Here is a 21,869-nt window from a genome sequence, read left to right on the forward strand (position 1 = left end):
TATCAATTGCACGGTTTGTGATTTTCCAGACAACAGTCTCTCTTTTAATACACAACAATATCCATTTTCTTTCTTCTTCTTCTTCTTCCTGCTTGTATTAAACACAGCCTTAAAAATCTAGAAATGACCAGTTTATCTCCTCCTCCTCTTGTACTGAAAAAAATACAAGAACCATACTGATAATACTATATACAGTTTACTCAAAATACTAATTAGACATGGAAACTTGGGAACTTCATGATCCATGCTGAACAAATGGAAGAGAAGGGATAGCCTAAAAACACTGATACAGGCACCTACAAAGTCATCTTTTCTTCATAAAGGCATGGTAAATTATTCCCAATACGAAGTTCCTTCACATTGATAAAGGGGTGGTAGGTGCACCCAGGACAGATGAGAAACAGTAGCGAGCTTTTTAAATGCCTATGCAAGCATTTGTTTCAGCAGACATTTTCTGACTTCTCAGTCTTTTGAACAGCACCCTAACCTTATAATAAGCTAATAAGAAAGGGCTTGTAAATGCTGCTCAAAGAGATTTTCTAGGAATAATGCTTTATTGCATTGAATTTTTTTTCTGTTCATTTCTGAATTCATTTTTTAAGACCTTTCTTAGAAAGAGTAACAGAAGGTAAACAGTATTCATTAGGTGTTTCAAAGAAGATCATGTTTATTTTCTGGTGTTCCTAAAACTAATAGCAGTTTGGCAGTTCGCAGTTTTATCTGAGCCCTGGAGATATACAAGTCACTACGTAACACTGTAGAGATCTGATCTGCTGAAAAGATTTTGCAGGATTTGATTTGTTGCAAAGCCACCCAAGGAGACTGTGCCTTGGGCTGTGTTTTTTTTACTGTTTTATTTTCCATTCAAAGGTGGAAGGAGGTTGGTGGTCAGACTTCCCAGGTGGCTACATGTAGTACTTTTTTAGGAAGCACTGAAAATGAAAAGCTTTATTTTGTTCCTTTTTTTTTTTCACACATCATTGTTGGACTTGGGAATGGAACCCTCTTTTCTCATCTTTTTTTTTCAGAACAAACCATCTCAAGGGTTTCAGGAAGTAGGAAACCAAGACAAACAAATGTGATGATTACCTTTTGAAAAACTAGCTAATAGTCTTTAAATGTTCCCCTCTTATTTGCATTTTTCCCTACAGTGCCCTGTATAGGACACTGAGTAATAAAAGTGTTAAGGCAATCTTATTTAAGCACAAGCACTGCTGGTGCATTACAAACTGAGTATGGATTTTATTCGTATCTTTTAATCTTTTTATTTTAAGATTCCATCATGTCACTACTCAAAACCACAGACAAATTCCATGGAAAACCAAGTGGACTATTCTCAAACAAACAAACAAACAAACCAAGCCCCACATTTGGACTTTGTTCCCTTTGGGCCTGGGGCTCTTCCTACCCATCGTGACAGGGCAGAAACTGCCCCCGCCCATGAGCGGGTCAGTTTTGTCACGTTCTGCTCCCTGCCATGGTCCGATCGGAGGCTTCTGCAAGCAGTAACTGCAATGTGGTGGCTGTAACGACATCTAGTTTCGCGAAGAAGCTGCACTTATGTGGGACCAGATGTTCAGAAACGTAAGCCTCAGGCAGGTTACTGAGGCCAGCGACATGTTCTGAAGCTCTTTTATCTCCCAGTAGCAAGAAGAAACAACACTAAAACTCAACCTTTTGGGGCTTTTTTTTTCCATATAGAATAAATTGAAAAAATATGACAATTGCTCTCTCTCGCTATGGGAAGGTCACCTCTAGAAATGAGGAGTATGAGTTCAATGAGCATGGCCCTTCTTACTGTTTTCTAGAATTTGTGAGTAAAATGGAAGTTGTTTTGTGTATGATGCAAACTGTTGAGAAATGAGAATGTCCCTTGGGAACTGCAAACTTGTAGATGTTGCAGCAGTGCTTCCAGCGCTGGAAAAGACTAGCAGGTACTGCTTGTTTATCAGTGGCAAAAGAAATAAAGGGTGAAAGAAAGGCTCAGAACACAGCTTAAAATTTCCCTCAGTATTGCCAAGAAAAGGAAAGCCGAGATTCTCCAAGATCTTGAAAAGTTTCAAGGTCAGAAACATTGCAACACAGATATCAGTATAGAGCTAAAAGGAGGAAAGAATCCCTGAATCCTGAATGTCAGAGAGAAGACTAGCAAGAGAACCAAAAAGATTAGCAAAAGTGCATGTTTCGATGCATGCAAAGGCTTACGCTTACAGACTGAAAAAGGCACTTAAAAGCTTTAAATAAAGATAAATAATGTGATGTTGTTCTCTTTTATTTCTAGTATCAACACAGCACAAAAAGCATCTCCTGCCAATCACAATCACAACTACTTCATAATTCCCAACCTCCCTTAAAACACATATTTAATCATATATCTCTGCACAAATAAAAATCATATTTGCGAGCCTGTTTATTCACAGATTTTTACAAATGTGATAGCTGACATACGTGTTTAGCCAGAGCAGTGCAGTCATCGAGAAGGGCGGCAGTGCCCACGAGGTGAGCCATCCAGTAAGCGAAGGCTATCGACTGGGTGTTTTATGAAGGAAATACCTGAACAGTGTCTCACATATGTTTTGTATTCTCTAACTTTATTAAAGCGTTCTGTATTTCTTCACATATTGTGAAATCCCAAATAAATGGTGAAATCACTTTTTAATGAGGTATTTCTGAGTATATAAACATTTAAAAAATACATTAATACGTTGGATTTACAATGTTGTCAGTTGTTAATTGACAACGGATGTTCAGCCATTGTGAAACTGTATCAGTGTTGAGGCCTCATATGTTTTTCCAGTAGCCCTCCCATGACAAAAAGATTATTAATTCCAAAGACTGAATTTTGAACTACTGTATACTAAGTCTAAAAATTAGAAATAGCTTTATCCCAAATTCCAATAAAGTAATACTTCAATTAAAGGTACAGATTTTTTTTTACATACTAAATTTAGAATTAATTTGAACAGATCATACTTTCATACAAACACCTCTGAAATCCTGAATTTTGAACTGCTTTCAATGTGTGCTATGAGACCCTTCCAGACACTGGGTATTTTTTGTATTGAAATAAAATTGCAATGTCCTAGTAGAAAAGACACTGAACCAAAGAATAGTTTCACTTTAGAAAAGACCTGTAAAAACCCCTATTATTCAATTCTGTCTGTATTCTGCTTTTTCACACTACTGACAAAACCTTTCTTTTCCTCCCCCATTTTCTTCTCTTAGCTCTGAATGCCCTGTAGGATTAATACAAAGCAATCTAGATTTTAGTTTCCCTTCTTGTCCGTGACAGGATGGCTTAAATTCTGAATTCCAGTCAGGCTGCAACACTGTGAAAACACATCTCAGTCAGCACTTTTATTGCTACTGATGATGAGACAAGACACTCTAAAAGCACAGCTTGCCTCTTAAGATCCTACTGGTAAAATTCACATTTGAAATGACTTGTACAATCAAGGTCCTATTGTAAACTACGATTTTTCATTTTATGAAACAAAAATAATTTTAGTAGCATCAGTAATCTCTTATATGCTGGATATATACAGAGTAGTACAACCATCTTTACCATTTTTTCTCTTTTTGCATCCTCTTCTGCCTAGAGGTGCAAAAAGTCTTGCAGTCAGAAACCAATCAGGAAACAGCCACCCCTCTCCCAGTTCAGTGAAGATACGAGCCGGTTCACACCACACTTACCACTCCAATGGGGAAAGCTAAAACAGCCATCATCCAGTCACGGAGGGAAATGAGCTTTTTCAGCTGCCTTTCTTGTTCCTGGCTGTCATTTCCCTTGGTAAGAAGGCTGGAAAGGTCGGTCAATACACAGATACCAAAAAAGACAGCCTGGATAACCTGCGCAGAAAGAAAGATGATTTTGAGCAGCGAAAATTTGTTTGAGCAGTGAAAATACCAGCCACTTGATAGAGAACAAGTACAGAGATAGGCACATGTGAGAATATCAGTGCAGATTTAACATGGGGAATGGGAAAATATCCATTGCTTAAATACAAGCAGAATTTGTTCACATAAAACGTAAGTCACTTGTGCTTTAAAACTGAGAATTATTGGGGTAAGTCATATATTCACTTTAGTTTTCTAATGTTTTGTTCAAAATATTTATATTCTAAGAATACTAAAACAAATGCTCTGAGGAGGATGCCAGTGCACAGTAAATGTGCTAATTAGGTAATTAACGTTAAAACCTTAATTTGCTGATAGAGGGTTTGATGTCCATTACCCACAGGTCTTGTCCTTGAGCTTCCTGGAGGCTTCTGTGTATGCAGAGGGCTTGTTCCAAATGTGGAGCTCTCTACTACCTCCTTAGTGAAGACCAGACTGTAATCGTTACCCCTCCTTAACCTCACAAAGCAGGGCCCCAAAGCCACAGCATCCATCTGGATGGTGGAAAAAGTGAGAAATACTCCTAATAAAAGTAAAGGCAAAGGCAAAGAGAAGAGGCTCTTTCCTTTGTGTCCAGAGCAGTCTCTGAGGCCTCTCATTGCCTTAATCCACTCAGAAGTGAAAAACATTTTTGAGACTTTCCATTAAACTCACCATGTGCTAAAGCTTTGGACAGAGCTATAAGTCCATTTCAGATAACAGCAATAAAACAAACACGTTGCTAGAGCTATTCAAGCTACTTTCTTTTCATGATGGAAAAGTGTCATTTACTTGTCATTGCATTTTCTGTGTTTAAGCATTTGCTTGTGATGTTGTGGGATTATCTACAGTATTAAATTGGTAATTTAATAATCTGAACCCATTGATTTGGTTCATACTTCACCTGATCTCAGTTCGACCATTCCTTTTTCCTTCCCTAACTACCTTAGTGAAATTTTAATAAGTCAGCTCAGGAATGTTCTTGCCTGAGGGCATATTAACTTGGTTATCCTTTTTAATACAGTTCAGAAGAAGTGCTCAGAGCTTGTTTACTCACTTAGATGGAAGCCTGGGTCACAAACCCACACACACCGGGTAATCTCAGGTAAGAAATTAGCAAGACACTGGCAAGGTTCTCAAATTGTACACTGATTCATCAAAAAGCATAAGCATATGCTTAAAATACATTTTCAAAACGCTCATGGAGTACTAGTTCAAAAGTCTAGTTGTAAACTGAAGTGCTCTTCCACTCGGGACCTCAAATCAAGCAACAGATCATTAATAAAAAATAAGGAGGCACCCACATTTTGAAAAATGCATTTCATTGTGCAAATATTTTTGCAGAATTTATACTAGAATTAGTGTCATTAAAAATACTTTTAGAACAGTAGTCCCAAATTTGGAATATGTTAGGGAAGAACAGGGAGGGAGGGAAAAAGTGAGGAAGTTAGAATAACGTAATACTGGACCCTTCAATACCAAACAGATGCTGACTACTAGAAATAAATCCAGAAAAGTGTCATAGTTGGATGCAATAAAGTACATTCGCTCGCTACCTCAGCAACGGTTATATAACCCGAACAATGAGGCCAACAGGCAGAATGATGCACTCAAGTACTTGTAAATTCTAGCTGTAAAGCTGCGAGTGACAGACCTTCAAACAACCCCTGAATATCCTGTGTCATCATCAACATACAGCAGCTGCTTGTGCTTTTGCTGCCACTGCTCTCCCCTCTCCATGATGTAGGTACATGGATTTTGCTTGATAAATAGCACAGAACACAGATGAAGCCACATTCACAAAACATTCCCTGAAGCCACGAAACACGGCAGACTGCTAGTGTTGTGTATTCAGTGAGAAACAGGCATTATTTCAAATGAATGTTTGGAAAAGTTATTAGCTTCCACATAACTCTTGAAAGACATTTCAAATAAAATTTGGGGCTCCTAGGAGCCACATAATCATATGAACTCATAATGTTCTTTTTCATATTATGTGTTTGAAACAAGTATACAGCAGGAAAAAAATCTCCCCATACTCAGCCCTTTTTTTCTACCAAGCAGATGGCCCATTTGGAGAGAAGGAATTAGAAGAACAAATTTCTAACTAATATTTGCTTTCCTTAAGAGGAGATATGATAGCTGTCTGCTATTCACTCAAGAGTGTGAATGCCAAAGAAGGAAAAAGATTTAAGACAGGATTGAAATAAAAGTGTATCTAAGAGTAATGAGATCAATCTGGGTGTAAAACATTTAGGCTGAGTACCAGGAAATATTTCCTAACAGTGAATTCTATTAGACCATGGAATAGTTTCTCAGAGGAAGTGGTGGAAGCCTCATTGCCTGAGTCATTCAAACTGATATTGGACAAAACATTCAATAATGTACTGCAGGGAACAATATTGCACTGGCAGGGGTTGGACGTGTGACTAACAGACTTCTTGCAGCTCTAACTATGACTCCCTGAAATGATATCTATCCAGAGTAACATAGACTCAAACAGCCTCACACCCACTTTCCAAGGGAATTGAAATGGTACATCCACTAGTCAATCATAAACTGAGTAACTTCTCTTCCCATTATACTGTTATGAACACAGTGTTTCAAGGGAAAATATAACGATATCACAGTGAATAACCGAAAATTCCTAGAGGGAAAGAAAGTACCCAAGATTTTAGAGAGTAAACTATTCTATGAAAATAGTAAAGAAAAAAAAAGGAAACAAAAAAGTACCATAAAAATCTATACAAGAAAGAAAAGAGTACATATTTACTGAGAACTGCTGAACACTGAGGACCAATGAAAAAATCTCAGTGTTCAGGAAGAAATATTTCTAGCTTATTCACAGAAATAACTTATGTATGTTAGTCATAATGTTTTCTTTCCTTTCTAGAATGTGTAAGAATATTCTTCTGACAGGATTAAACTGAGGACCTCCAGACCGGCAGGAGTCTCAGCAGCATAAACTAAACAGCCGGAGCCAGTAACAATTTACATCCTTTGTGGGTCTGGCACAGGAAAAGTATAACATACAGCTATTGGTATTTTATGGTGTGAAAGAAGTTTTTAAAGTTTATGCTCTTTAGTGTGAATTCTGCAAAACAGATATGAAAAGTTCACAAGGGACTAGAATCTCCTTCTTACTAACATTCTCCAAAACACCCTAATACTACCTCTCATTTTCAAAACAAGGATCTCCTTTGTAACATCTGCAGGTGGCCAGTCTACACATGGAACAGTCCTAGAATGTTAAACAATTAATTGCCTTATTTTTTTTTCAGGTAAATGTAAGCAATAACAGCAGAACGGAGGAAATATTTTCCAGTTTTTTCTTCTAAGTACAGTTCGAAGGAAAACATTTAGAAAACAACAAATACAAATCTGACAGAAAACGGCCACACCTTCCTTACATCATGTAAATGAGAAAGAGGTTTTTAAGTGGAGTCCTCAAGAATAAGCTATTAAAACAGTCATAAAATGTTACCTTAGTGCAACCCTCCTTTCTTCTACTGAAGTCTAGAGGGGTCAACAGTGATGTGATTGATACTATAACACTCACAAGGCACTATAACACTCTGGTAAGTAATGAAAATTAATGGCAGTGCCAATCTACAGGTATTTCAGTAATACAGTACTCTTGCCAGAGAAATAACCTTTTTTTAAATGCAACAAGACAGAACTGTGCTGATGCTCTGAATAGAAGAATGAAAACAAGCCACCAGGAAACCTTTTCAAACAGTTATATCTATATAAATTAAATATCAGAACAGTTTTTAGTACTCCTTATGATTGAGCAGAATCAAGCAAACTAATTTTATATCTGTCTCCTATGTGAAAAATTAAGAATTGCTTCAGGAAGGCTATTTTCTCAAGAGACGCTCACTGAAGTACACCAGCCAGTGACCTCTCTGTACCAGCCCTAACCTGACTCCTTAGAGATGTAGCCTCTCAGCTTGCATGACAGAAAATGTATTTCCTTGCAAACCTTTCTTCGAGGCATGGAGACTCCTTCCTCCCCTGTTCTATAGAGATCCAAAGTGCAGATAAAATCTCTGCCCAACTAGGGTCAACAGAAATTCTGTCACTATTCTTCACAGGACAGAAAATCTCATTAAATTCATTGAATCTAGATTTCATTGCCTATGATATCCTTTCAAGCTAACTTGTGTAATCAGGAGCATTCCTCAGAGCTCAGGGCAGAACAACTGGAGCAAGGTGTGGAAGCACCATCATTATTCATGGGTGTTTTTTTACTTTATCTGCCTTTGATAAAGGACAATTCACTGCTTTTCAGTTTTGCAATAAGGCATCTGAATAGGCAGGCAGAGTGGGCCATCAGAATAAAACATACTAGAAACAGTTAAGAAATCAATAAAAAATAACAAAACAGGATGGAAAATGAAGGAACTTCGATATACTGCATAATGTCCATGTTTGTACATAAAGTGCCTGCATGTGTATACATTAGGGACCTTACTTACCCAGGCAAGTTTCCACAAGTAAAAGATAAAAATTTAAGTCTCAAGAATTTGCAGATATGATCTATTTTATACGAAGGCTAATTCATATTTGAAGTGGCTCAGGTGCTGGTGTGGGCCCACAGCACCCTTGGCAGGACACTGGTATTGGCAGGAGCAACAAAAAACCAAAAATTCAACTCTACCGGTATGTAAAATCAAATGGCTGAGAGCTGTAGTTTCACTTATATTTCACATTTTGCAAACTGCATATACAGAACATAGTCTGAATTTATTTTGAAACAACAACAATATGATTAATAATCTCAGAGTATCTGTTACTACTCCTTGTCACCTTGTGTCACTTTTGCTTTCATGCTGCCAACCTCTAGACATCATTATATGACATACAAACACAGCAGCAATTAGGGTGACTGTGTTTTAAGAAATCCTGAAATAACTTAGCTAGTTGTTTACCTGTTTGCCTATTTTAAACACAACTCTGTATTGAACTCAGTATTTTGGGACCATGTTGTATATCCATCAGCCCACACACACTTCTGCGGGACAGTCTGCACCCTATGACACCCCAATCTAACCTGAAATACACTGAGGAAATGCAGGCAAGTCAAGAGTAACAGCATTTTTATACAGAAGAGGCACTGAGTTTACAGAAGGAATCTATGGGCTATAACTGTTTATTAAATCTGCTCCTATTCTCGTCTGCATGAAGATACTGGTTCTTCTTGTCCACAGCCATACTATTATTACCCACAGAGATGTTAGTTTTATTCTTGTCACTTCCTTTCCCCTCTCTGCATTCTTTTAGTTTTAGTAGCAAGCAGAAACTGAACAAAAATATATACTCAAGCACAAATCATCGTATCAGAGAAGAAATGCCAACACTAGATAAGGAAAAACAAATCTTTGCATTTATAGACAAAAGAAGGATAGAAAGAAATAAAAGCAAGGGTCAATATCATTTAAGTATTAAAATAGAGGTCATTGTAATATGTCAAATTACTACATATACAATGAATTAAAGTGCAAACACACAGAAAAATATTGCTAATTACTTAGTCACACTTCTTTGCAAGGAATGGAGAAGAAGACTTATATTTTCAAGGCTGAGGTGGAAGCACAGCACCACTCTAGGAGATTCACTGGTTGACTTAGATTGAGGCACAAAGCCAGCCCTTGTATCAGTTTGGAAACAATCTTCTACTGCACAGACTCCAATCCTATAGCCATTTTAGATCCCTTGGCTTGTTGAAGCTTCAGCAATAGGAAAAGCCTCTCCAGCATTGGAGATGCATATAGAGCTTGCTCATCAAAAGCCAGTCCTCTCAGAAAGCAAATACACAACATACAGGTAGAAAGAAAACGATCAGGGAACAAAAAGAGAATAAGAGAAAGGAATGCTAAGCACATTTGACTTTGAATGTTTGCTGGTTAGGAATCTTGAAATAGATAATTCTCCTTTCTCTTTCAGCCACACAAAACTAAAACTTAAACTGGACGAGTAAAACACTTTTTTAAATTTTCGATCAGCAGAGCTGTTATTTGGCAAGTGCCCAGACTCCACAGTGATGGGCAGCCTTACAAATACCTAGCACTGCTCTCATCCAACAAAACTCATCTTGTTCTTCACAGCCTTTGCTGAGAGAAGGAGAGGCTCCCGTAAGCAGGATGTCATATGTGAGGATCAGAAAGGAGACCTAACTTTATTTTCATGATCTAGCCATATGACATGAATCGGAGCTTATAAAAACACGCCTAATTCCTTGCCATATAATATAAAGGGACTCCTACAAACATCATCCTCTGCTTTCCACCTAGCCTCGTGTCTTGTTCTTTGACTACTAGGATCATTCAAATGTAACCAAGGAGAGGGTTTTAAGCCAATAAGAGTTGATAGACATACACACACACACAAAAGAAGTCTAGTATGTAATTATTACATATGCAAAAGAAATTCCTTTGATTTGTGGGTCTAGTTTTTGCAGTTATTATATTATTCAGGACCAAGTAGGTAAGTATGCCCTATGAACTATGCAAAGAGGATATGGTTATGTATTTAAATATAGCCTTGTGCTTCCAAGAGGTGAGATGCATTTAAAAATTCTTCCTGCTGGAGGACAGAGGAGTTCCATGTGCTGCAGCCACACCGTCCTTCCCTCTCCATCCTCCCTCCACTTTATTCATGGAAAAAAAATTATTATGTTACATTTACTGGGAGGGTAAACCTTATGATTCTTGGCTCTCTGGTAACTGTTTTCAAACAGATGCAGCACAGTTCTTGGATACGTAATGTGGCTGTGCTAAAATAGTTTTAAAAGCAGTACCCATTATTAGTATTTTTAGATATACATGTAAAATTCCCTACTACAACAGAATAAGCTGAAAGTTGTTGAAGCATTAAAAATGCTTGGAAATGCTTTAACTTTTAAAGACAAAAAGCATATTTAGGTATGCTTTTTATCTGGGCAAAATACCACTCCTCTCCTGCCACCTCCCTCCCCCCAAAAAAAAAAAAGTTTTAGAGGGCAACAATTGAGAATTTGTTTTAAAGTGCTCCTCTACCTCAGCTGTGTTGCATAGACGACATTTCCAGCATGGTATCAGCATGACAGAGTAGATACCATCTGTCTCAAAAGCGCGAACAGCATGGAATCCACTACCACATATCATGTGAAAGGATGGGATGGAGAAACACAGAAAATACTATACCAATATAAATAAAAATTTGACCAGATGCTGAGAGAGTGTTAAATTCCATCAGATCTTAATATTTTTGGCTGTACCCCTTTTATCCAACCTCACATCTATTCCTTCTTCTTCCTCTAAAAACTAAATTTAACTTTCTGGATATTTTTGAATTATAGATGTCAGAATTTTTTATTTAACCCTACCTAAAACACTTAAAGATGCACTAAGGTCACTATTGCATGATTTAATAAATTATTATTATATTTTTATCTTTATCTTTTTGATGTTAAATTATTTTGACTAAGCTTATTTTCTAATAATGTCCATTTTCTCCCTTACTTTCTTGCATTGCATATAGAAAAGCTGCCATTACTGCTTATTGTATCCTGCTTATAAGACAGTGTAATTTCATTAAACTTATATAATCCATTCAGCAAACATGTATAATACAGTTTATTCAGAATAGATTATGATTTTATTAGGTTATATCTTTTATGTTTTTCTTTGCTAAACCTTAATCTTATTAGGATTATACACTGCACAGAGGGTTATGTCATTATTTTGGCTTAACTGCTAATTTTACACATTTCAGCATGATTGGTAGTGTCTCTTCAGCAGTAGCCCCGCAGTAGCCCTGCAGTCAACAAGGCCGGCAGGAAAGGCAGCTCTCTAGACAATGTTTGGGATAGCAGGCTAAGAACCTAAGACTTGTTCTGCAGCTGTCTGTGCTAAACTGAGCTTTAGGATAGGGTTTCTGGTGGCTGGAAAGTCCCTAGAACTTTGCAAGTATATTACCCCCAAAAGAAATTGAATTTGATTAAAATGAAAGTTTCCCAAAGCAATGCCTTATTTTAGAAATTTCTGCACTGCCCCACCTTTTTTAAGGCTTAAAAATGTTGTTTGGAAACCACTAGGGGGAAGTAATTTTGATGCATCAAATATGAAAACAAAATTGCATAGAAGTTTTTAAGTGTCACTGCTTTTCCTTTTATTTCTTCCCTTTTTTAATCAACAAGGTAACAGCTGACTTTGGCAAATTGCTGAATTTATACATGGCAATGAATGATGTATCTCAGCAATATGGTGACAGACATGGAAATGCAAATAGAAAAGGCATTCAAATCTTCTCAGGCATCACCCTCAATGCTGCCCTACCATGTCTATAGGAAAGAAAATATTCTAATTCCTCTATTCTCAGAGCACTACGAAAACAATAATGCAAGAATCCCTATACCAGTTCAGCAAGACAGGCTATTAAGTGACACTGTCTCCGTCAGGCCATTGTCCCTCTCCTCAGGGAAGTTAAAGGAAGGAAAGATCGAGAGCTTAATGCCACCTCTTTATCCATTCAACCTTCCAACAGCACACACGCTAAGTCCATCTTTAACCCACGTTGTGAAAACCTGCTTGCATCTGCAATCACGGTAATCTGCAGCTTTTGCTTAGAGCAACTTCTCTTCCTCTGCTCACTGCTGCAGCAACTGAAAGATAATTTATGACGGGAAGATAAAATATACTCATAAATAAAGTTGTTACTAAAATAAGGATGCTTTGTATTAGTAGCTCATAGTAAAAGACATTGCTATTCAAGCTTCACTTGGAAAAAAAGGACAAGTAGTCCAATGAAAGTTGATCTGACATTGTTGTACTATATTCAAAAGCAAGACTATTTACAAAACACTTGCAAAGCAACGGTATGTTACAGAGTTGTATGTAACTCAGAAAAAACATAGTGTTCCTTGTATGTCAAACAAGAACACCCCCCAACATAAGACAACTGAATTTAAATTAAGTAATATGGAAAGGATAATCTTTAAATTTCACCAGGTGTGTGGCATTTCAATCCCAGATAATAATGCTTCCCTGCTTACATCGTCTTTCTCATGAATAAGTCTCAAAGGAAATTAAGAATTTGCTTCCTCACTTTCCGTTGGTAAAAGTGAAGCACAGAGAAGTGAGACGGTCCCAGTCTCGCAGCAAGTCAGCAGGGGATGCAGGAAATGAACTCGAGCGCTCTGGACCTAGGCAGTTCCCTAGTCATTAGAACATTATGTTTTTTAAGTGTTATGTGCTCTTACTTACAGTGATAGCTATTCCAACTGCTTACTAGGGAAACACTCCCAGCTCTCTTAGAGAAGCAGCACAGTTCTCTTCCTCTAAATGCAGCCATACTACTGTTAATATAAACACAAACATTGTTTTTCTTAGATAGCTCACATTGTTTGTATTTCTCAAAGACCTTTTGTATCTTACTGCATCTTTCAAAATTTTCTAATGGATGCTTTAATTCTGATTAGTTCACCTGCCTGTGCAAACCAATTAGTGTTAACAAGTGCTGAAGTTTTACAGGTTTTAGAGAACTTGTCCACTGTATCCTTCCCACTTCCATTGTTCATAACCTTAGTTCATAATACTGAACAGCAAATTCTGATTTTGAGCAACACTATGACGAAAGAAATCCTTTATTTTTTTACTTCACTTGTAAGTACTTTTGTTTTTCAGACTAATGCTTTTCCAAAAATCCCCAATTCATTTAAAATTACTTGTGCCAGACTCTATGCTTGGAGAACAAGCAAACCGAGATAGAAAATGCATCAGGGATGGAGGACACAGCAGGGAATCAGGACAGGGAGAACTACAGGAACTCTCTGCAGCACAGGAAGAGCATCAGTGGAGATCCTGGGAGGGAAAGCTCCCCAGCTACCTGGGAAATACAGTGATACTCAGCATCATGTCTGCTGTTAGGGGAAGTAACATGTTGTTTCTCAGCACACCAATGACAGGAATAACACTGAGTTTGATTCTTAGCTCTTCAAGTTCTGCTTTGGACTTAACAGAAGAACAGCATCTCTTGAAGCAGTTAAGAAAGAAGCAAATAGGCCTAGAAAGAAAGACCTGATCCTTGTGAAACCCATGGCACTGGAAACCAGTGCTGTTAATAGCAGCTGTGGTGTTTTGGGCTCTCCACGGCAGGGAAAGCACAAAGTGCCAGATGTGGCAGCATGACCCAGAGAGAAGGCATCCATGCCTAACAAGAGAGGTGGCTGAGTAGATCACATACGGGATGGAGACTATCGGCAATACCCGGCTGAACCTCTTAGTGGCTACCGATAACCGCTGTGTCCGCCAGGTAGGGGTAGTGCGCTGTAAGTTAGCGCTGCAGCTATGACTGCCCTGCTGCTGGGGATAAGGGCTGTATGATAAACAGCTCGCGTGCTGAGTCACCCCAGGAACTCCCAGGGCAGTCCCGGGAACTCCCCGGCCGGTTTCTGTGGAGAGCAGATAACCTGCGATAGTGCGGGGAGCCCGCCCTAGGCGGCTCAGCCCGGCCCGGCGGCCCTGGGAGCGTATCCGTGAAGGAGCTTCCCGGCTTTGCCTCAGTGAGGTGACTGCCGGCGCGGCAGGGCCCGCCAGGAGGGGAACCCGGCGGCCCTGGGAACACGCCCGGTGCTTCCGCCCTGGCACGAACCAGCTGCTCGACCGACAGGCACTATCTGCACGCTCACACGTGTTTAGGACTGAATAGGGCAATTCTAGGACTGCTGTCCTAAAAGACCCGTTCAGATGGCTTTAAGTAGTCAATGGAAATGGATCAGGCATGCACTGGATGGGTGACATGGGGACACAAGCCAGGTGGGTTGTAAGAACTCAGCAAACGACAGGTCTGGTGCAGCTGGAAATGCTGTTGTGAGGATGTCTGCAGGGGAGACCCTGTCACCACCCTGACAACAACTGACCAGCCTGTGTGACTGCCCTCAGGAGCAGCTAGTTGCCTCAGGCAGAAAATCCAGAGAAACCAGTTTCTTCAGCTAAGGCTTGCACTGGAGTTTGTGTAACATGGACCAAAATTGTCCCTATGAGAATGAGAGCTCACCACCACATATGCTGTCCATGCTGAAACCGCACTCAGATACTAAGCATTATGCCAGAGAGTAAGGCCATATGTCCAAGTATACGTATCCGATAGCACCGCCAGATTTCATATGCGGTACCTAGAGTACTGACTTGCAAAACACATTCTTCCCAACATAACTAATAAATAATACATTCCAATGTTCTAGCCCCAACCTCACAACACAAAAATGTTGGTGACATAAATAACGTCCATGAATGTTGGTGGCTTATACACATTGCCCATTTATTTATAATCTGGTTATAATTTATTTCAGCACTAGCCATCAAAACTAGTGGAGCAGGATAAGGACTCCCCAGGTCCAGACCACCTCTAAATATGAGAAATGAAGCTTACATGAGAGCCCCCGAATTCAGATGTACTGACCTGCTCTTTTGGGCTTCCTGTCCTGGCCCACTCAGTACTAACTGACAGTTGTTGTCCATGAACTACACAGTGAACTCTTGCTCTTTTATAGTATTTGTGGTTCTTTACAGGAAGGATAATTGGTGCCACATGCATGGCAGGCGACTGTATCATCCTGTAGTCAGCAGCAATTTCAGAGACATCCCAAGCTACCATGGAAATATGTGTGAGAAGCCACCATGGAAATATGTTACCAAATCTTATTATTATTATTATTTTTCATTCAGTCAAGAGGGAATTTTGGAAACAAAAGTTTTCCACTAATTTTACTCAGTGTCCAAATGTCTATTTTTGGTGGGAATGAGCCAGGATTACTTACAAATTTTCTCCTGCAGCAAAGCCAAGGCCTTCTATAACCCTTCCATTGATTTCCCAAAGCCTCAAGATTGTTGCTAACGTCAGATGAGGCTAGGTCACATTCAACCTCTAGCTTTTGAGGAGCCAGGAATTCTGGCTAACAGCCTAATCACAAATTTCACACAGCACAGTCTAACCAGGCAGCTGAGTCCTCTAGCCCTCCTGTCACAAGAACAGGGCCAAGTAGCCCATACAGACTTGAAATTAATTCAGCCTTAAAATCACCAAACGGGACTGTTCCTCGTGCATTCAGGAAACCTTGGCATAGATTAGGCCTATATACATAAGGTGGTAAACTACATAGGATCTTTATACACCCCTCTCCCATAGTGCAATTCATAAGTCTCAGTCATGCACACAAAACACAGGAAACAGAACATAAAGTGAGGAGACGCCTAAGCAAAAAGAACTGAAAATAGTATGGGAAGAAACAAACCTGGAATCCCACCTCTTTCTTGCAGGATGTAGGACTCAAGTACACTCAAGTAACTTAAGTCAATTACTTGTGTAAGACTGCTATTTACTTGAAGCCCCCAAAGGGTTTGACATTTTAAAAAGTAGCCTTATGGACTGTTTTGAAAAAAAGGGAATATTGGTGTAAACTCTTTTATGATATCACAGTGAATACAGTACTTTCTCAGGACCCTTCTTCCATACCCATCTCAACAAAAAAGGAGATCCCACCTTCATAAAGAGCCCTATTACTGACCATGACAAAGGCTAGGATCCTTCCTGTTGAGTCCTGCCAGTGCAAAGGGAGCGCACAGATGCCTTTGGAGGCTTGTGTTGAGGTTCCTGTCCATTTTCTAGATTTCAGATAGAAAGTATTCTGCTAAAATACTTAAAATTTAACCCAGAGCATGAAACAGGAACCAAAAATGAGGACTTGGTTCTGTTCCACACATCATGCAAACTGTCCAGGGACATGTATCTACTATAGCTTTCCAGTAGTGCTCAGCTTACCATTTTATGGTTAAAATAGTCTGCTTGTGAGTGAACCTCTTGGTCAGAACAGCAATACATTTACAGCCTCATTGCAGAGCTCAAATATGCCATTTTAAGTCATTACTGAAACCTCAAGCAAAACACACACCAAAGGTGCTTTTCAGTTTCCACTTAGACTAGATCTCTTTACCTTGTTCTTCCCATTCCACTGAAGGAAAGAGGCAGGAGTGAGTTTCATATTATTATGCTTTCAAGACCAGATCCTTTGACTTCTCTGCTTCTATATATAAACATAGTGAGGTATTACAAGAGCCAGACTATTTAACCACAAAGACTGTCAAAACAGATAATGCACTGTGTCTCATTGAATTTGCAGCTGGCTGGGTGCCCAGCCTTTTGACTTCTAAGATCCATTCCATCATAGCTCAAACTCTTCTCTACTTCAAAAATGTCTTGGTAACAGACAATGCTGAAATGACTATTTGAATGACACAAAATGTATCTGTCAATCATTCTGTTGGTTAGCTGTACTTAGTTACTAGATCTAGTACCAAGCTAGGAAGAGCCATGCTTCACCAAATAGCCTCAATTCTAAGACACCACTCAGCAGAGATCTCCAGAACTATCCATACCAATGTGCGCTCAGAGAACTAAAGGTGATTACTTACTCTGCTGAACCTGCTTCTTTGAAATTTGTTTTCCCTACATACACTGGGAATGCATGCATATCCACAATGGGATGAAAATTAATATTGCATTTCAAAGACCTGGATGGCTGCTGTACTAACAGTTTACATCACAGTAACTGTTTTTATGGGGACCATGAAATTTTATTTGACTCAGTGAAGGCATTACTTAGAACTGCTTCCAACTCATCTAAGTTAGAAAACTAATTGCCTTTAAGTGGATCAATATTAGGTAATAACCCCATAACAAACCCATAATAAAAACTGCAAAAAATATGGCAAGTCTAATTTAGATAGAAAAAAAAAACTTTTTTGAGATGAGAACACTGAAACAAATGACAATCCAGGAAACACATGTACTCTGCAACATAATGTATCTCAGCTTACCATTTTATGAAATGGCATGAGCTAATCTTTTGGAGGAAAACAAAAATTAAATATGGTTTTGACCTATAAAATGCTTGACATTCAAGCATCAATATGCACAAGTGCACTGAAAAAAATGAAAGCACCTTTGTCCCAGGAGGGGATTTCTTTATAACAGAAGCAGCTTTTAACTATTGTGAATGTAACTGTTGTTGTTGAATATAAAACCAAAAAGTATTCTTCTTTAAAAGCAGAATATCATAATGCAGTAGGGTTATCACAGATATAAAAATATAAACTTCAGGAATTTTGTATCTATAGTTACAACATTTGAATTCCTAATGCAAAGGTAAGGGCAACACATTAAAAGATCATGAATTTGAAAGCTACTACAACAAATCAGCAGCTGAAATGAAGCCCCCATATTTTAAACATATGTTCAGTAATCTTGTATATGCTAAAAGATATATCATCATGCCTTTATTTCCATATTGTAAGTATCTTCATCTTAGAAAAAATAAACAATCCATATAACACAATATTACTACAGCATTATAAATTTATATTTCCTGACATTTTTCCCTCCTATTTTTTTTCACTCTCTCATTTTCATTTCCCAAGTTTTCGGACTGAGGATTGAGAGAGCACCAAAGGGACTCTAGTCTCCCTAAACTGTTACTCAAGAAATGAGAATGGGAAGCTGAAAGGATTTTGCATACCTCATTTTAGCGTTGCCTTCATTTTAAAGTACTTACATAATTTGCGTTTATTTTGCTTCTAGATGGAATGATTGCCAGGTTTAGACTGGGGACTTTGTCTTTGGCAAGACGAGATGTCTTTCACCCCATCTTTTAAAGCATCTGTGAACTGATGTGGGATCAAATATATGATCCATTTGCTTCTCATCTATCTCTTATTTTGATGACTCTAAATGTTGCACAGTAAAGGGGTTTCACAGCATTATCTGGAACTGTCACAAGCAAGCCTATTTAAGAGAATCATTGCACATATTTTGCAGTATGAATTGGTTATATACTGTAAAATTCAAATCAACCTTTTGACACTTTTCAAATACACAGAAAATCATGAAGCAGGAACTAAAAGGCTGTTGACTAATCTAATTTAACAAAATCTGTCTCAGCCTCTCGTTAATACAGTGTGCTTCTCTCAAAATTTCTTCTCAACAGCAGTTTCTCTTAAGTCTCTTTTAAGATTCCAAACTCAGAAATCCCTATCAGCAACCATTTTATGTCAAAGCAAGAATGGTGCATCTGATAATGTAACAGTTGCAAAAAAGCACAGGAGGATCAATAATCAGCAAAACAGGCAAATTCAAAGCCATTTGCATCTTCTTAGGTCAAAACCAACACTTTAAAATCATCCAGAAAATACCCAGAAAAGTTGGATAGCACAACCAAAAGAAACAAGCAAACAAGAAGTAATTTATTTGTGGCAAGATGTACTTAGCAAGTAGACTTGAACATTCTGGACTGCTGGATGAAGCCCCTAACAAAGAAGGTTGTAATGAATAAGGCAGGAAATCTTGTTGCTAGGTCAGCAATGCAAAAAGGCTAGGCTAAAAGCAACCTGATAATCAACCACAGACAGAAAAAAGACTCATTGCTATTGGGAAATGTAACCAGACTTTCAAAGGCCAAAACCAAGAAATAGAAAGAAAAACACTTCCCCTTAAAGAAATAAATACTTTTTCCACTGTTTATACTAGAAACAGTGAATAAAATGGCAAATTTATTTTATTTCTATTAGCTAATTATCATGACTGATAACAAGCTGAATATGGATAGAAACTGGAACAAGCTAAAATTGCTCCAGCAAGAATTTTGAATTGTTTTAACTAAATAAATAATCCTACTTTAAATGTGTCACACGTGAGAAAAAAGCTTACAACACCACATTATGTATTTAAATTTAACATACAGAAGAAATGTTTTTTCTAGTGAGTAGACCAGACTTAATTTTTTTTCACCACATCTTACACAATTTTAGAAGTATTAGATATTATCCTCCCACACCTCATTGTTATTCACAAATAAGAAGGAGGAAAACTAGCTTTTCTACTTTTTAACTCTCATTTGGTTTCTCAGTGAATTGATTTCTCCTCATTCTGTGTGAATGAAATATTTATTGAACTGAATAACAGGAAGAAATTCTTTCTCTGCATCTGCACAGAAAACTACTGTTGTCAAAAACAATGAATACTGAAGCAAACAGTGCTTAGCTCTGGTGCTTAACCATGTCCTTCAGGCCCTTGGTGCTGTGGCTTTGCTTAAAAATGGGTAACTCATACTCTTTGTACATGATTATTTTCACGTGAGTCATTTTAAGACCCTTGAGTAAGTTAGGCTTTAAGAAAGGCTGTTAAAAAAAAAAAGTTGTGCTTTGAGAGTTACTTGGCAAACAGGGACAGAATCCTTAGATGCCATATGATAAGGTCCTCAAAGAAACAGAGATCCCCAGCAGTACATGGGCATATTGCTGAGAAACACAGCAACCCACTACACAACAGTGCCATCCCCCTAATCATTCACAGTGCATAATCATCATCACATAGCTCACTGCAGCAGCAGCATCTGAAGTGCACAGGATATCCAGCAGAACACAGGTACATAGGACTGTACCCTGACAGAGAGCAGCGATGAGGTTCCAATGAAAAAGGAGCGAGTAACACAGCAATTTCCAGAGAGATTAATTTGGATTCAGTTCACAAGTTAATGCCATTGTGTGTGCTAAGCATCTTGACTGGTAAGATGCAACTGTACTCAGCAAAGAAATCACTTCTGACTGAGATTATGTTCTAATTTGAAAGTAGTTCTAGCCCATCACTGACTTTAACACTTGCAGTCTACGACTAAAGCCCAAGGACCAGCAATGCACAGGAGTGAAACACAGAACACAAGTGGACCAACCTAGCAACACTGAGTTTCAATGCTGAGAAGCTCTAAACCCTCCCCTCTTGAAACACCTTTCAGTGTTAAGCCCCAAGGCTTACTGCAGTTACAATCTCAGTTTGGGAGCCAAATTTAAAGACCTTATATACTGTACTGTAGTGTTTAATGCACTGTTTCAAAACAGCATAAAGAATCTGCTGCACTTGCAGGTAAAGTTATATATACCTTTATATTTCACCTATTGGGAGCTGTGCAACTTTTACATTATTTATTCAGTGAACAAAACAAAACCAAAAAAAATAACAGTTTGCCTGCATTTCTAAGGAACTGGTACTTTGTCTTACCGTCAAAATACATACAGAGAATTTCTAGCAAGTGAAACTACTTAAGACTTTTCATGGTCTTTCATGGCTTTTTCATGGAAAAGCCATCTCACTGGAGAGGCTCAGAGAGGGCTTATGACTGTTATTTTTCTTAGTTCTGCAAGTAATATGTAGGGGCTCAAGAAGGGGGGAGCAAGAAGGGGGAAGGGGAGTGTCACACAGACAGGGCAATCAGTACTACTCAGCCAAAGTCAGATGGCATCCAGCAAGAGTATGGTAGTGGGGAAGTGAGGATAGGATATGATTATAGAGGGCCCTCTTTCACCCCTCCTGAGAAACCTCCAGGCTCAGTTACTTCCCTGAAATGCCTATACACCCATGCATGAAGCATGGGGAATAAGCAAGACGAACTGGAGATCTGTGTGCAGTCCCATCTTCACGATCTCATTGGAATCACAGACACCTGGTGGGATAGTTGATATGACTGGAGCACTGTCATGGAAGGCTCTGTGCTCTTTAGGTGGTGGAATTGCTCTTTATGAGAAAGCAACTGGAATGCATAGAGCTCAACCTGGCAGTGGATGATGAGCGACTTGAGAGCTTGTGGGTAAGGATTAGAGGGCAGGCTAATGTGGGAGACACTGTGGTGGGTGTCTGCTACAGGCCACCTGACCAGGACAAGGAGGTTGATGAGGCCTTCTATAGTCAGCTGGATGTTGCCTCACAGTCACAGGCCCTGGTTCTCATGGGGGACTTCAACTTCCCTGACAACAACTGGAAGGACAACACAGCCAGGCACAAACAGTCCTGGAGGGTCCTGCAGTGAGTTGATGATAACTTTGTGACGCAGGTTGTGGAGGATCCAATGAGGAGAGGTGGACTACTGGACCTCATGCTAACAAACAGAGAGGGACTTGTAGGAG

General features: G+C 38.8%; 1 protein-coding gene across 1 annotated transcript in view; it reads right to left on the minus strand.

The window, feature by feature from the left end:
- AIG1 (androgen induced 1) overlaps positions 1-21,869 on the minus strand; it is a 123,798-nt gene that overhangs the window by 80,216 nt on the left and 21,713 nt on the right. The window contains exon 2 of the mRNA XM_088522781.1: positions 3,694-3,849. Within this exon, the coding sequence (XP_088378907.1) occupies positions 3,694-3,849 (156 nt within the window). The remainder of the gene's footprint in view (positions 1-3,693; positions 3,850-21,869) is intronic.

This window comes from Tinamus guttatus, unplaced genomic scaffold, assembly GCF_059628265.1.
Source record: "Tinamus guttatus ecotype Peru unplaced genomic scaffold, ASM5962826v1 Tinamus_guttatus_pri_ptg000164l, whole genome shotgun sequence".
NCBI classification, from domain to species: Eukaryota; Metazoa; Chordata; class Aves; order Tinamiformes; family Tinamidae; genus Tinamus; species Tinamus guttatus.